General features: G+C 46.9%; 1 protein-coding gene and 1 long non-coding RNA gene across 2 annotated transcripts; one reads left to right on the forward strand and one right to left on the reverse strand.

Annotated features, from left to right (window-relative positions):
* Positions 1-1,565: 1,565 nt before the first annotated feature.
* On the reverse strand, positions 1,566-4,002 carry LOC139589891 (uncharacterized). Its single transcript, XR_011679159.1, has 3 exons — positions 3,863-4,002; positions 2,730-3,096; positions 1,566-2,147 (listed from the first exon to the last, which is right to left on the reverse strand). It is a non-coding gene; the product is annotated as an uncharacterized lncRNA (long non-coding RNA).
* Positions 3,710-11,131, forward strand: ZDHHC22 (zinc finger DHHC-type palmitoyltransferase 22). Its single transcript, XM_071426748.1, has 2 exons — positions 3,710-4,790; positions 8,931-11,131. Exons 1-2 carry the CDS (start codon positions 4,232-4,234, stop codon positions 9,194-9,196), a joined length of 825 nt encoding a protein of 274 aa, XP_071282849.1. The 5' UTR covers positions 3,710-4,231; the 3' UTR covers positions 9,197-11,131.
* Positions 11,132-17,334: the final 6,203 nt, after the last annotated feature.

Consider the following 17,334-nt stretch of genomic DNA (forward strand, 5'->3'; position numbering starts at 1 on the left):
TTCTTAGCCATTCAGCTTTACCTAATCAAAGAGAAAACCTCTCCAGACACTGTGGGTATTCAGATTTTGAAGGCTAACTACCCAGAAAAAGAAAAATCAAACCAAACCAGAAACTACTTCATAAAACTTGCAGTTAAGTGATAATTTAAATCAAGCAGCACCTGGTTTACCACAGAGAGAATTCATTTCTTTGAAAATGTCACAACAAATAGCAGAGGTTAAGTTACTCATTCCAGAGAAAAATCACCATCAGACTGTATCTTGAAAAATAAACTAATGGTGCAGGCTAAGGCAATGCACCCTTTGAGATGGAAGAAATTATACATAATTTGGGATGCAATTTAAAGTGAAACCTTCAAAAATGTTGGGCAGACTGTACCAGAGCATGGCATCAACTGGAACAGTATTTTATTCTGTTTGAAATCTCTGAGCACAAAGAATTAGAAGATCTGGGTACAAAGCTATGAAAACTGTCATCTTCCAGTCATTATCAAGTGTAGCCCAGATGATTGAATGGGAGGATGGAATCACCAGCTGGCTGACAACTGATAGATTCTGTCAGTGGTTTCCTACCCTAATTGCCAAAGGGACATATTGGGAAAGAGTCCATAGTAGGGGAAGGCCCTGCACACAATTGGCCATCAGGGAAGAGTGGAGTGGTGACACAGAATCACCAAGGCTGGGCTGAGAGAGGGTCTGGCTGTGGTATGCTGTGCTAATTTCTGGAGAACATCTGCACAGTAGGTAATGAGAACAATAAACTGTTCTCACATGTGTTTCTTATGCCCAGCTGCCAAGTTCTTCCGGACAAAGGCAGATAGCATAACCCTTGCCATACTCAAAAGACAAGAAAACCTTGACACATGAGTGAAGTGATTTTACTTACCGTTGAAAAGCAGAATGGGGAAATGGGGATGGGGAATCCATCTCCTGGGTCACAACCAGACCCGGAGAAGAAAAAGGGAGAAAATATTTTTGAGTGTCACACACCTGAGTTGTCTCATGTGTTGATTTTACAGCAGGAGAAAACCCAATTCATGCAGTACATGTTGTTACTTTTAAATGCTTGCTCCAAATTAACTACTGTTCCCATTTTTTGCTTACTTCCTGTGCTAATCTCCTTATTTACCCATCCCTCTCTTATATACACATGCATATACATAGGCAAATTCATCCCCAGTCATCTTCTCCCCCATTCTGCAAACAGCTCATAATATCAACACAACAGCACTGAAAGAGGATATTTTGCTATATTGTTAAATTTGAATCCACTATTTTGCCAAATCATAAGCATCAATGTGCAGAAGAATTTTAATGAGAGTGTGGGGAATAATCTGCCTCACATCTTCCATTCCAGTGGAAACCAGATTTCCCTTTCCCTTCCTTTCCCTTCCTTTCCCTTCCTTTCCCTTCCTTTCCCTTCCTTTCCCTTCCCTTCCCTTCCCTTCCCTTCCCTTCCCTTCCCTTCCCTTCCCTTCCCTTCCCTTCCCTTCCCTTCCCTTCCCTTCCCTTCCCTTCCCTTCCCTTCCCTTCCCTTCCCTTCCCTTCCCTTCCCCCGTTTTGGCTACAGCTTTTGATGTTCCTTATGCAGGCAGGCTTAATGTCTTTCATGAGATGCAGTCCCCTCAGTCGAGAGTCTTTCATGACATGAAAAGACTTCTCTGTAATTTTCTTTTTTTATTATTATTTTGATGTAAGCTGTTAAAATATGGAGAAAACACTGTCTGATTATTTAAAGATAAAACCTAGACTGGGTCATGTATCTCTATTGCAAGGCTCAGTCTACTTTAAATTGATGAGTTGAGGGAATATTGGAGGATTTTTATTCTCAGTAGTCGTGACAGGAGAATGAGGGAGGTGGGAGTGAAAACTAGATCTGCTCTGAGCAGCTTCCCCTTCAGTTCTGCCAGAGGTGTCTCTTAGCTGCTCATCACTGCAGATCCAGTGCCTACGGGATTGGTTTGCACTTGCTTGTGTTATTGCCACTGCTTTTCTCAGAAATGTCGAACCATTAAGGTTACCTGGGAGAAAAGTTATTTCTAATGAAGAGCCCTTGAACACTTGGTTGCTGTCATCACCTTCCACGCTAGTGCACGTGCAGGAGACAAGCACAGCCGCTCTCTTCTCCAGTCTTCTCTCCCTAGAAGCTGAGACATGAAACACGCTTTCATTTTGCTCTGAACCTTCAGGCAAAGGGAGAGTCTCCTGTGGATTTGCAGAGTCTGTGCTGAGGGACTGGCCAGTAAACCTAGGACCTAAGATTGTGTAAAATGCATTTTTCTTTGACTTTTCACCAGTGCAGAGTTTGACTGTCTCCAGGGACACAGCTGCAGGCCAATAGCCCTCTTCTCTCCCCTTCTCCTGTCATGGGGGGCTCATCTGTGGAGAGAGACAGGGATGCTGTTCATGAGAGCTGGGAGGGTGCAGCACGTAGGTGTGTAGGAGAAGGAGAGGCCGTGCACAGAGCCTGTGTAGACAGTACAAGGAGAGCGTGGGTGGGCAGGGGGGATGAGGGTGTGTAGCTGTCAGAGAGCAAACACGTGTCTGCAAAACTTCTGCCAGCACGAGGCTACTGCCCAGGCACCACCTGCCCAGATCAAAGCCTTTCCTGCTTGTGTTAAGGGAGGCTTTGAACCTGCAACGACTCCCCCCCACATTTCCCCTTGCCTCCAGTGCTGGTTCCAACAGGGGCAGCTTTGGGGAGGCACGGGGACACACAGAAAACTCACCTTGCCTCCCTCACCCACGCTGTGAGAAGGAATGGTGCTCTGCAGGCTGGAGGGGCAGAATGCCTCTTCCCACCCTTCTGCTCTCCCCGCGGGAGTTGTCAGGACCTCAGAGGCCAAGAACACTTCTCTTTTCTCCTGGGGCGGGTTGTGCTCGGTGGGAGGCGGACGGAGCTGCTGCAGGTGCGGCTGGTGCTGAAGGGACAGCTACGGGGAGCCGGGCCGGGGCAGGAGCACGGGGAGGGTCGGGAAGGGAGACCACCGGACAGGAACAGGACGCGGGAGGGAGATATGGGGAGGGAGGGAGAAGGAGAAGTCCGTGGTTGAAAAGCCCAGGGACAAGGACAGGAACAGGGAGGGACACAAGGCACTGGACGGAGAGAGACAGACAGAGGGCAGGGGCAGAGACAAGAGGGACAGGAACAGAGCAGGAAGGGAGAGGAAGAACACGTCAGACTCCGGGTGCACTCCCGATCGGCTGCCGCGGGGATCTCGGCATGGCCGGCTGTAGGAGCGGCTCCGCCGGCGCCAGACACGCCGGTACCGGGCGGCTCCCGGCGCGCCTGGGGACAAGGGGACTGCAAGGTGGCAGCGGGCAGCCCGCAGCGCCGAGCCGGGTCGGGGCCGCCGGGGCTCTGCAGACACCGGCGCTGGGGACTCCTTGAGGCTGCCGGCGCGGGTGTGCTCGGGGCACCCGCACCGCCACCCAGCTCGCTGCCCGCCCCCCTCGCGTGTGCCCCCCGGGCTGTCCTGTGCCCCGACCATGCAGGCTGAGCCGCGGGGCCGGGGGTGACCGCCTGCCCGGCGGGGATGCGTCCTGCCCGGCCACAGCTGCGGCTGCAGCTGCGGGGCTGCTCCGGCTCGGTAGCCGAGCGCCGCAGGTTGCATCCGGACAGCACTTGACCAGCTGTTTTGTATATTTTCTAATTTCGTGCAGAGCGGGGCAGCGGTCATAGAGGTAATCTGTAGATCCGTGGCTTTAAGGGATAAATTAGAGCACTGGATTTGATCCGTATTGCAGTGGATTAGAGCAACCTCTCCCCCCTCCCCTTCTCCTCCTCCCACCCCTCCTTTCCAATTCACTCCCCCCTCCTCCAGCACCACCTTTTTTCCTCTCATGCAATACCAAAACTGACCCTGCCTGGCAGAGAGACTGCTAGGCGAACAGAGCAGTGCTCGCATCGCCAGCACACCGCGGGAGCCGCCTCTCCCCTTCCAGCCGCTGCAGCCCCTCCGGGGCACCGCTGCTGCAAGTTCCCCGGAGGCTGGCGCCGGGGCCGGGGTGTCTCCTCCGGGAGCCGGGGAGCGGTCGCTGCCCACGGGCTGTCCCTTTGCCTCGGCCCGGGGGGGGGCCGTGGGGCGGCGGCGAGGGAGAGCGGCCCCCGGAGGGCATTTCCCGAAGGCAGCGGGGCCGGGACCCGGCAGGAAATGGAAGGATGAAGTGTGCAGCCGGAGCGGTGATGTTCCTTCTCTCCTTGCTTTCCCCCGCAGGAATGTAATCCGCAATGCTAGTTCTCAGGTTGCTCAATGTTGTCGCTCCAGCCTACTTCTTGTGCATCTCCCTAGTGACCTTCGTCCTCCAGATCTTTGTCTTCATCCCCAGCATGTTCAGAGACCCTTCCACCACCCCACTTTTCTCGCCTGCTCTGCTGCATGGGGCCCTCTTCCTCTTCCTCTCAGCTAATGCCCTGGGCAACTACGTCCTTGTGATCCAGAACTCCCCCGAGGACTTGGGCAAGGACTTTAACTTGGGCAAAGGAGCCGAAGTGGCAGACTGGCTGGATGGAAGCAGGTCCCCTGGCTCAGCCTTGCCCGGCACTCACTTCTGTAGACTGTGTTCCAGAGTCACCCAGAGGCATGACCACCACTGTTTCTTCACAGGGAACTGCATCGGGAGCAGGAACATGCGAAACTTCATCATGTTCTGCCTCTACACCTCCCTGGCTTGCCTTGACTCCCTGGTGGCAGGCATGGCTTACATTTCTGCTACACTTTCCATGTCCTTTGCGGACCCACTGGCCTTCCTCACTCTTCTGCCTCACTCCATCAGCCAGTTCTTCTCAGGTAAGGACTCCTTGCTCAGAGATGAGGAGCATGTTCCTCCTCCAGGGCTCCTGGGATGGGGGGACCTGATCTTCCTTGGATAGTCATCTGTGCGGAGGTGTGGTATGGAAATGGGCCAGAGGGGCAATTGGCCTTCTTTGGAGGCTACAGCCAGCCTTTCCAAAAGACTTCACCTGAAATAGAAGCTGGGACCCACTCCAGGTTACGTCCATAGCTACATTCCCAATGCATTAGGCTCTGGAATATGCCCCGTAACCAGCTTGGTGGTGATAGAATAGAGCTATCTGTGGTGCAGGACATGTATTGTAATTAGACAGAGGAGATGGATTTCACTGCAGGTATGAGGGATCTTTTGCCTGTCCTATAGGTAGATGTGGGGGTGGTCCTGTAGGCTTTTGTGCCCTACAAATCTGCAGGTTCCCCATATCCCAGCAGGTATATCTTATCCAGGTCTACTCACTCCCTCCACTGTCACCCACCTCCTGTCTCCTGGGAGTGCAAACTTACTGAGATCTTTTCATCCTTCCAGCAGAGGAGAATTGGGGTTCAGGCAACAGAAACTGAGAGAGGAGTTGATGTGACATGGTTAGGTACCTGTCTTGTGACCCTAGTCTGGGACACAAATCCACAGAGAACCATGGGAAATTCTCTGTGCTGCTTTTTGCAAAAGCTCCACACCAAAAGCAAATACATCCTTCTCCTTGCTTCCATTCCTTACCCTTCTTTCTACTTCTTCCCCCTCTCTCCCTGCCTTTCTGTAAATCTCCACAACCCTTCTCCTTCCCTCTCCTGATTTTGCTCCCATAACTCATCCTCTGTTCTTGCAGAGCAAGAAGCCTTGGCTCTTCACCTTTCACACACCCTCAAACTCTCCAACCTCAACCCTTTCTCTGTCCAAACCCAAGAGTTAGACAGATCCTGACCTCAGAGAAGGGATTATGCAGACAGCCTAGACTGCTACTCTGCCCTGAGAGTGGCTGCAGAAAATTGCTGTCTCCCCACTATGAGCTCCAGCCTCATGCACTTACATCAGCTTTTACTAGACTAAAATAGGTAGCCCATATATTTTAGCTTTGCAGCTTCAGCTGAACTCAGTAAGAAGGGAGTCTGTTTTGGCTTGTGCATTGTCACCAGAAGTGTTGATTAAGATCTGAGTGTGGAGATTCCACTGCTGGGAATACAGGAGCCAGAGAGGCCCTAGCTTGCTTTTCAGATTCCAGGCTGGAATGCCATCTGAAAACAAACAAATATCTCCCTGCTTGGCAAATTTGCAGATTTGTCATGGTAATTACTGAAAGACAATAAACATGAAATCCTGCCATGACATTTTTATGGAATAATTTTTCCAACTAGAAGAATTTTTTGTAAATAATATTGCATGAGCTTTACTAGCACTAGAAACACTGGGAATGATTTTCCCCTGTGCCTAAGCTCTGCTCAGCACAGCACTCTGGGAGGGGGAGCAGGGATATGGGAGGAGATTATCAAGGAATTAGTTCTCTCTGACTCTGAGGGCTTGTCTGCACAGTGATGGGTCCTGGCACATATTTGCAGAGACACTGAAGCACCCCAGCTCTGGTGGAAGCAACTGTGATGCCAATACAGCATGTGGACAGTGTTTGAGTGGGACACAATGGGTCTGGATGCAGAGCTAAGAGCCAGAACACCCTTGAGAGGCAGCAGCTTCCAGCAGCTCCCACCAAACCTCTAGTTCTGCTGAGAAGAGAACTGCTGCCTCACACAGCAAGATACAGGCATGTGTTGTCTTGATTGCTTGGGAGGAAAGGCCTACTGGGTTTCTACCAGTACCTTTAACCTCCATTTCAGGAGAGAAAGACACAGTCTTGAATGGTTACCTGGAAGGGTTGCTCACACAGTCATTTTCAGCTAATGTAACTGTTACCTAAGGGTTGTTGTATCATCCAAACAGAGAACTGCGATAGCAGGGAAAAAACTTTATCTTTCTTCTTCTCCATCATGCCCACTGTACTGCAGAAGTAGTAAAGGAGGATGAAGGGTTAATCTGCTGGTCTTATGTCAACTAAGTGTTCCTGCTTTAGTGCTGGGCAAGTTTTCAGCTGGCTCATTCTGCCCAGACTGTACTCAGGCATGGATTTCAGATTCTGACCCAAAGTCGATAACTACAGCCTACAATACAGCTTTTCTGGCATGGATAATATATGGCAATATAACCTTGAGATCACACTGGGTCACTTAGAGAAAAAAAGAATCCAAGGCTAAAAGAGACTGGGGGGATCAGGGGCAAATGGAGAGCATTATTGTAAACACATCATATTGGACCACACAAAATAAATTATAGAAAATGCTTTATGTAGGAAACCTGAAGAAAAGGTTTTAAAAAATGCTGCATCTGGAAAGGATGGCTCAGAGATACTTAATATTTTCAAGGGGAAACAAGGGTAATTACTTCCTGAATGTTGAATTTCATCAAGTCAGATAAATAAAGCCTATAGGTGCCTTGCAAAGGATCTAAAGAAAAGGTCTCTCCCCATATCCCATCTCAGTATCAGCTGTAGGAAAAAATAAATATCTGTCACACTCTGGTCCAGTAAAAGACGAACAAAAAATCCAGTATTTGGCTCTGGGCTTCTTACCTGGTATATTAAGTTATTCTGACAGAATTGGTATGAGGATTTGTCATTATCCTAAGGGGCTTGTTCTTCTCTTGCTGTGTTGCATACAGAGCCCACTGAGCTGAATGGGATCTAATAAGAAGGGAAAGATGACATTGCATTTAGGAAGGAAACTGAATGATTCCTGCACCTTTTTCAAGTGAAGACAGTCTCTGAAAGCTTGAGGCTGTAGTCAGTGTCCTTACAAATTATCCTCAGAGGAGCCTGCCCCAGTCTCTCACTTACAGCACTGCCAGGTGGAAAAGATGGGATTCACAGATTGCAAAACCAGGTGATACCACCTAATCCAGCCTTCTGCATAAGGGACACGAGAGGTGCATATCCCATGACCCTTCTGTTGAACTTAAAACCTGAAGCACCCATGTACCTCTCTTAGGCAGCACACCTCTATTGCCCATGCAATCCCTGCTCTATCACAGCTGGTCTTGTAAGGCTCATGGTCTTCCAGAGGAACAGAAGCATGTGAGAGTTTTTTATTTCTAAACCTTATAGGAACCACTGAAAAGATATCAGCTATTTATACCAGTATTGACACACATTTCATTTCCTTTGTGTAAATATGCCTGTGTGTAAATATGGGTGTTTGATAATATACCAATATGCACAAAATACATGCATAAACATCATATGGGAACACAGAGAATTTTATATTAATGGGTTTAGCTCTGCTTACACACTGAAAGGTCACTCAGTGACACCTGCTGTTATACAAATATTTTCCAGAAGGAGTTCTAAAATCATTGTAGAGGAAAGGGCCTACAGAATATTTTTATTCAAATATATTCATCACCAACATATACTAAAACCCCCCAGTTGAATGAGGAGCTTCAGATATTCAAAGTATTTTGAGTATTCTAGCAGCAGCTAATGAAAGGAATTTGGAATGTATTTTAGAAAGGTTTCTGTTTCTTTCTTGTATTCACATGAAAACTGCCTTGTTCCAAAGGTAGGAAAGCCATTATTGATTTATTTTTCTATTTTAACATTTTATATATAGAGAGAAAAAGAAATCCAAAATATTTCTGCCTTGTGTTAATACAAACAGTAAGGCTTCTTAGAAGGATCTACATGCTGTAGGGTCCACTTGCCTTTTCAAAATCCTAGAAATCTTAGATTCTAGGATTCTCTGATGAGCAGGTAAATCCTTAAATAAATTAATCATTGTTCAGAATAGTGCTGAAGTCTTACAGATATGCTTTACTTCTGGTTGAATTTGTCCCTGTAATCTAGATCCACACATAAACAGCAAAAGAAGAAGCGTACAAGTGACCACTGTCATTTTAGTATTTCTGCAGCTGGTCCATTCATCAGACACTATGAAGGAAATAATTTAATACAGTTAGAGCAACCAGCCTGTCTTGTTCCTACCTCCCCACTTGTGGCCAGAGAAAACAGCTGGTTTGTTGGTTCCTGGGGCTGTGTTAACTGCTTGTAGGGTGTGTCTAAGCACTTTCTTTTCTTGTCCTCCCTCCCTCCTGGTTTTCAGGAGCTCTCCTTAGCTCTGAGATGTTTGTCATCCTCATGCTCTACCTCTGGCTTGGGATTGGACTGGCTTGCGCCGGCTTCTGCTGCCACCAGCTGCTGCTGATCCTGCGTGGGCAGACGCGGTACCAGGTGCGGAAGGGAATGCTGGTGAGAGCCCGGCCCTGGAGGGACAACCTGCAAGAAGTCTTTGGCAAGAAGTGGCTGCTTGGACTTCTCATCCCTGTGCAGAATGTGGAGAGTAGCTACCGTAGGCAGAAAGAGAAATAAAATCCCCGTGTGTGTGTGTGTGTGCATCCCACGCACACAGCACCTTCCCTGCTCTCTCCCACTGTCTCCTGGATCACTACAGAGCTGGGCTACTCCATCTTTTGGGATTGCAGCCACTGTGGGAGGAAAGGATGAGCTATCAAACAGAATAAATTAAGCATATTTACATGGAAATCACAAACCATGTAGATGAGATACTCCAGCTTAGTAGTCACATCACTGCGCCTGCATAGGTGGCAACAGCCTTTGAACTAGCAGAAAACTTAGTCAGACCCTCCTGTGGCTTCCTGTCTGAACCCCTTAGTCCCCAGCACTATTAGTTACCCTATATAGTCTTTAAAAACTGCATCAGGAGCCTGGGCTGTTACGGAAGATTGTAAAAATGGTGTCTAGTCTTAGGGAGGTTTTTGTGGAGTGGCTCTTTGGCACTTCTATACATGAGAGCTTCACATGAGAGCATCATTCCAGAATTTTTTGGACAATGATCTCAGGTACATGGTGTCATTCTTGGGATTGTCCTATTCAGGGCAAGTAGTCGGATTTCAATGATCCTTGTGGGTCCCTTCCATCTCAAGATATGATTCTTGATTCATAATACTGACAAGCCCTTAATGACAGAACTGCAATGCAATCAAGCTGTCCTAGGAACAGGCTATGAACATGGTTAATGCATCAGATAAACCTTCTCTCCACAGGCTAGAAAATCAGGAGGAAAACAAAATCACAGGAGGAAAACAAAAAGAAATTTAGAATTTCTCATTTCTGTTATTGATCTGTTCCCTATACAATGACAGGTCAAGACTGTAGCTCTGCTGCTTATTTTTAGCAATCCTTTGTCCAATGGCAGAGTGCAGGCAAAGCTGCCCTTCTGACAGGGAGCAGCAAGCAGATAAATCATGGTCAGATCGAGGGACAAGGACAGGAAACCACAAAGGTGAATGAAAATGCTTTGTTCGAGAAGCTGTGTGATGAGACAGGCTATGCATACCTGTGAGAGAGACAGAAGGAAGTGTGGCCACACAGCAAGCACTTGGGAGGGTGTCAAGAGCATTGCTGCTGTGTCAGAGCCCTGATGCATCACCCTCTTACAGGGAACACCTGCACCATTAGGGCTGTGAAGAGTTCAAAATTCCAGAAAACAAGGCAGTTTTCCAGCCCATCAGGGCACTTCATTTTGCACAAAAACAAACAGAAAAATGCTTTTCTCAGACATCCCTGCCACACTTTAGTTACAGGCTCTCCAGGGCAATTCCCTCTCGCATTGCAGCAGAGGGGTAAAATCATCCATGTTATAACTCCATTAAGGGTGTTAATAGAATTACTACAGGGATTAATCAGCTTCATGTGTCCATTGCTTTTTAGCCGCAGCAGCAGCCCATTAGATCAGTGCTGAGATCCTGTGCTTACAGATGTCTTAACAAAGAATACCACAACATCTCTACCAGGGTCATAGCACTGGATTCCCCAGCAGCTGCAAGAGAGAAGCCTCTGCTTTGGCAAACTGCATCAGCTTATGTGGGCTGGGTAGGAATCCATTGCTTCTCTTTAATAGGCTGGGAGTATGCTGACAAGCCATGAAAAATGTTATTTCTTCCTCAGAAAGGCTCTTGGTGCGTTCCTGATAGTGGAATGCCCCTTGCTTTTATCCTTGAGTTTCTCATAGGCCAGAACGGAGTCACTCATTCCTACAGGCTTTGTAACCATCTTTGACCACTTTACACTTGAATACACATTTGAATCTATAACAAACAAAGTATATTGTGATGAGCAGAGTAACCTTGAAAATATACTGGAAAAACCCTTAGCTTGATAACTAAAACATGGAAGATACATCCTTCCACACTGTGTGTGTTCGCATGAACACACAATTGTTTTTGTGGGTAATATGATGTATTTTCTCTAACAGTGAACAATAAAAGGTATTCTGATTTTTTACATGAGCTGTATTGTGCTTTTTGACAGTTAGCTGTCATTAGCTGTCTCTATACATTTGTTACAGCATACACAGAGATGTGTCAAAGGAAGAAATTAAGATTTGTTTATTGGCTTTGTGTGGTAGTTTGACAGGAAATATGTTTTCTGTATATATGCTGTGGTTAGGCCAATGGATGCTCAGATTTTAATATTGGCACCTAATGTGGCCATTGGGACATTGGATCCACCTCTGAGCACACGGGGTTAAAGCAGGGCTCTCCCCTGGAGGCTCTCTTGGGTTCCGGTCAGTGAAAGGTTCAGAGCTGCCCTGCCCGGCTGCGGGCTGGGCGGGGCAGGGGCAGCCATGGGGCCGGGTGAGGTAGGCCCAGGGGCAGCCATGGGGCCGGGTGAGGTAGGCCCAGGGGCAGCCATGCGGCCGGGTGAGGTAGGCCCAGGGGCAGCCATGCGGCCGGGTGAGGTAGGCCCAGGGGCAGCCATGCGGCCAGGTGAGGTAGGCCCAGGGGCAGCCATGCGGCTGGGTGAGGTAGGCCAGGCCTGGACAGAAGGGAGGGGAAGGCCCCTGCAGGATGGAAGGGTGGAGGGGCACTGAGAGGCATCGGGCAGCCACCACCCACCCCCCCAGGAGAGACAGAGAGAGAGCCTGTGCCTGTGCTTGTGCTTGTGCCACCTTGAAATTTAATAGTGGCCGGCCGAGAAGGAGAAGGGGGGAGCGGCGAGAAGGTGCCCGGCAGGGCAGCCATGGGAGTTCTGGACAGACAGAGCCTCAGATTTTTAACCCTTTTCTTGGATGATGGAAACCTTACAAATACTAATCCTCCCGGAGCTGAATGAGGAGATAGAGATGAGATAAGAGGAAATGGGCCACGAGAGAAATAGAGAAGAACTCAGGTGGAAGAGATGATGGAGTAGCTTTTGCTGGACTCTTTTTGTGTAGCCATGGACAGAGCCATGTTTCCTTGTGATACAGGGACTGCATTCTAGGGGGAGGCAATGCCTCAGGACCAAGAGGGTTCGGTGTGGGTACCCCTCAGCCCCAGGGGGTGAAAAATATGGGGGGGGACAGATGTCCCAAAGTTGAGACTGTGCCTTTTTGGAGTGGGACGAAGCATCCTTAAAAGTTGACCCTAGAAGCAGCTCTGGTCCATGTTCAGTGGTGAGAGCGCTGGACATGAAAGGAAGAGGTCACCATTGGCACAAGAAGGACTCCTTCTCCTCTTGATGAACTGAGGATTGAGTATTCTGAAGGGTGGTGCTGGACCGAGAGTCGATGATTTGGGGGATGGATTGTATTGGGAATTTGGTGGGGAGGAGGAGGAGATGTATTTGTGAAGTTTTCATTTTCCTTGTGTGTTTCTTTTTTTTTCTTTTCCCTTGTAGTTTAGTTAATAAATTTTTCTTTTTCCCTAAGTGGGAGCCTGCTTTGCTTATTCCTGGTCACATCTCACAGCAGAAACCAGGGAGAGAGTATTCTCATGGAGGCACTGGCATTGTGCCAGTGTCAAACCATGACACTTTGCCAGTAATTCATCATGTGATTTTTGACAAGTCCTTTCATCCTCCCTACTTTAATGTAATGACCAATCTAAAAATGCATCTAATAACCAATTTCCAGACCCATTCTAATTTCTATTTACAAATTACACTACCAAACTCATGCCTTGTCAACTCAAAGCTATGGGAAAATTAAGCTATTATCATCATCCACAAACAGCATCTCGGCATAAATTTTTCCTTCCTGGCAAATGATGTCAAGGTGAGCAGACAGTCACCTAGACACTGGAACCAGAGCCAGAGTCTCATGCCATACACTTTGTCTTGGAAGGATTATTCTTCAGGATTATTCTGTTATTCCACAGACTTGCTGATCCAACTTCTCCACTTTTGTAGACTTAATGACAATAGGCTTTCAACATTTCAGCTAGAAGCCACCTCCCACCTGCAGAAATTATGGTTTGACATCTCTGCCCTCTGCTTTTGGCTTTTGAGGGACACTGCAGTCTTGGGCAGCTTATGGCACTCGGCACCTGCTGCCACAGTGCCTCAGACTTTAAAGCTCCTTAGGGCTGCACACTGAGAAGGGCAAAACAACTCAGGTTTCAGTGGGCCACTCTGCAAGGACAGAATCCATCCCGTACAACATTAGTTGCTCATGAAGCCTGCTGCCTCTTCACATCAGGGCTGGATCATACCTGGCCCGTGTCAGGTTACAGCTGTTTGCCCTTACCACAAAATTTCAGCCCTTGCAGAAGCACAGATAGATCCCAGTTTGAGTCACTGCAGCACAGTCAAGCACAGCTATTCTTCACAGACACCTGTGTTACTGGCTGGAAATTGCTGCATCACCATTTTACGCAGCTAAATGGTTCATTTGCAGCAAACTACTGGATTTCAGCAGTTGTGGTGGGACTTTCAGATGGCCACAGACTTTACAGTTAATATCCTCTGGGATGGAAAGAGCTATAAAAATGTAGCACTAGACCGACCCTGTATATTGGCTTATTACTCTCCTTATTCCAAAGTGTGCAAACTGCCCTGCTTGGGGTAGTGGTCCTGCAGGAACAGTTAAGAGTACTTTTTAAAATTAGTCAGCTGCCCTGACATCCCTTCCTTGTCATACTTCTCTATACCTACATAAATCCTTGGCAAGAAAGTGTAACAGGGGTCAACAGCTGTGAATAGAACCTTCGCTCTTAGCCATGATTTATTAAATGAAGGCTGAGCTCAAAGGCAATGTCACAAATTCTAAATCTGTTCAATGACTCTAAAGTTTTCTAAGGATAAATAATAAAAGCTTCTCATCTTCTGTACTTTAAGAGTCATTACTTACTATTTGCATTTCATAACATAGCAGCTGCAATAGCAAATATATTTTGGAACATGATTTCTTGTGACAATGTCTAAATACTTGCAAAGGTTTTAAAAATAAAGCACTTAGGCTTCTCTGGCTTTGGAAAATCAGATGACCACCATATTTCTTCTCTAGTAATGCTAGTGGCTGAAGTAAAAGCTCCCTGTTGCTAAAGACCTTGCACAGAAACCACAGACATTTGCTTAGTGGCTTGTCTATTTTAAGTGGGATTATCTGAAAAAATGGTGTCACCTCTAAGGTCTCAGAAGTCTTTGCAATGGCAGTATAGAGGAAATGAGGGGATGCAACTCTGAAGTAAACCAGAAATCAGTTCTTATGTACAGTAAGAATTTCATAAAAAGTAAGTAGTGCACGGTGTTCCTCTCCATACTGCACTGCTGGGCAGCCCTGAAGGCCTGCATGCCACAAGGTCTGCATTAGATATCCTCAGAGGATGTAGAGTTAAAATGTAAAAGTAATAAGGCACGGGGAACATAGGAGAAAAGATGACGTGAAATAGCATTTATCTTAAGAAATAGCCAGCTCAAGGGAGATGATCACAGTCTAAAAATACTTTCAAGGAGACAGACTGAATGAATGAGAAGACTCATTAACTGTAAGGATACAGCTGGAGGAGGACAAGCAGTCCTGGACTGAAAGAAAAGCTGAGGTCGAAAGCAATCAGAGAAAGTGGCCCCAGTGAGAGCTGAAGTGATTTGGTGTGTGTAGGGATGATGAGAGCCATCAGGCAGTATGAGGTATGACAACAATTTCAAGTTAACTTCATTGATTGTTGGCTGAATGGACATAAAGAAAGTTAAAAAAACTCATTGCTAATCACTTTCTGCTCAAAAAACCTCAAAGCCCCAGCAAAGCCAAAAGGGTTTTTCTTTCTTGAACAGCAAATTATATTACAAGGAGGAGATGCATGGATAGAAACCATAAGCAGCAACAGCAGAGCCCATATAGTTCTCTTTGAGTTATTTAAAGACAAGACAGAGCTATCATAGTTGGAGTAAAGCAATGACCTACTTGTGTAATACAAATGAAGGGAGAAGAAAATTTAAACCTATGTGGGGTCTCTGTGTCCTGCTTGATACTTAAACCTATGGAAACGTGTTAGACAACAAACAGCAAGATGGTCTTTAATAATGACATATCTAGATGTGGGTTTTTTGATTTTCCATCTCTTTTCTGGAAAGCCAGGGGAATAAAGAATCCTTGGAGATTACACCAAAAGTCAGCAAACATGGACCAAAGAGTGCCTCAGTCCTCTTATGGAGCCGTCCTGGCAGCAGCCTTGTCTTCATTACACCAAAAAGCTTTTAGCATTGGTTGTCCTGCTGAATCTAACCAGCAAGTGATGTCAGAGCTCCAGCATGCCAGTCCCATGTCCCTTAAGTTTTTTGAAGTCAGATTTGCTAGTCTCCACAGATGTTTACAAATAAAATTTTAAGTTCTCAAGTGTGTAGTGGGTTGACTCTGGGTGGACACCAGGCACCAACCAAAGCCCCTCTATTACTTCTCTCTGCATCTGGACAGGGGAGAGAAAATATAACTAAGGAAGGGTTCATGGGTTGAGATAAGGACTTGGAGAGATCACTCACCAAATACTGTCTTGGGTAAAAGACATTCAAATTTGGGATATTAATTGAATTTATGACTAACAAAATCAGAGTGGGATGGTAAGAAGTAAAATGAAATTTAAAAACACCTTCTCCCCACCCCTCTTTCCCCTCCTTCCTGAGATCCACCTCCTCTCCCCCAGAGCAGTGCAAGGAGATGGGGAATGGGGGTTATGGTCAGTTCAGCACTTGTTATTTCTGCTGCTAGCAGGGACAGGAGTCCCTCCCCTGCTGCAATGTGGGGTCCCTCTCATGGGATACAGTCCCCCACAAACTTCTCCAATATAAGTCCATCCTATGGGCAACAGTTTTCCATGAACTGGGGTCACTCTTCCATGGGATATAGTTCATTAAGCACAGCCTGCTACAGCTGGGTCCCCACGAGGTCTCAAGTCCTACCAGGAAACCTGCTCCAGCGTGGGCTCCTCTCTCCATGTGTTTGCAGGTCCCTGCCAGGAGCCTGTCCCAGCACAGGCCTCCCACAGGTTCAGAGCCTCCTCTCAGGCATCCACCTGCTCTGCTGTGGGTCTCTGCCACAGGCTGCAGGTGGATCCCTATAGCCCTGTGGCCCTCTGTGGGCTAGAGGGTGACAGCTGCCTCACCATGGTCTTCACATGGGCTACAGGGCAATCTTGGCTCTGGCACCTGGAACACTTCCTCCCTCTGCTCCACTGGGTGTCCTGCAGAGTCATTCTTGTCATGTGTTTTCACCCCACACTTCTCCGGCTGCAATTACATGTGCTCAACAATGTTTTCTCTTCTCAAATATGTTATCACAGAGATGTTACTATAATTCCTGATTGGAATTGGCTGCTGACCAGCCTTGGTCAGCAGCACATACATCTTGGAGCCACCTGGCATTGACTCTGCTGGACATGGAGGAAGCTTCTGGCAGTGTCTCACAGAAGCCACCCTGTAGCCTCTCCACTACCAAAACCTGGTCATGCAGACTCAATATACAGTGTCATACACTGTTTGCACAGTGCTTCATTTAACATGTTGCCAGTCACCTTAATAATTGTTCCAGAGTTATCAATTAAAAATAAATGGAATATGTTGCTCAGTTCACTTCACAAGAGGCAAGGCAGGGGCAATAGAGGCAAGGCTGTGCCCCTAAAGACTCTTCAAGGCATGCAAAAATTCCATTCATTAATGAACTATGATAGATTAGAAGCCACCTGAGATTATTTAAAAAAATTATACCGTCTCAAAAGTCAGTACTTAGAAGTCCTGATCCTGTTTACCTTAGGCTCTGACAAATCCCAGCATCTCTCCAATAAAATTGTGCAAACTATGTAAACACATGAAAGCAAGCAGGACAGAAGCTTCATAGATGAAGACAATAATGAAAACACTCAGTCCTACAGGTAGCAGAGAACTGTATCCCAGTCCTTGAGAAAAGATTTGAGCATATTCTTAGCTTCTAGCATAGACATAATCCCATAGCTGCAGCTGCACTACTCACACCCTTCATTTTATTAATGTGTTTTCCAGGTATGCTGATTAGACTGCAGTAATCAATGACTTCCAGGACTGCATTGAGGGCATTTTTCTGACTTCAAATATTGTATCTTTTTAGATAGAATAATGTGACATCTGATAAGTCTCCAGACTTCTGACCCCAGTTTCATATATTGCATTATTACATGAAGAGGTTTACATGCTGGAAAGGAAAATTACATGCATGGGCATAAATGGACACATGATGGAGGGGCACAAGAGATGTCTGT

The sequence above is a fragment of the Agelaius tricolor genome, unplaced genomic scaffold (assembly GCF_023055355.1).
Source record: "Agelaius tricolor isolate 1412-34295 unplaced genomic scaffold, bAgeTri1.0.p SCAF_5, whole genome shotgun sequence".
NCBI classification, from domain to species: Eukaryota; Metazoa; Chordata; class Aves; order Passeriformes; family Icteridae; genus Agelaius; species Agelaius tricolor.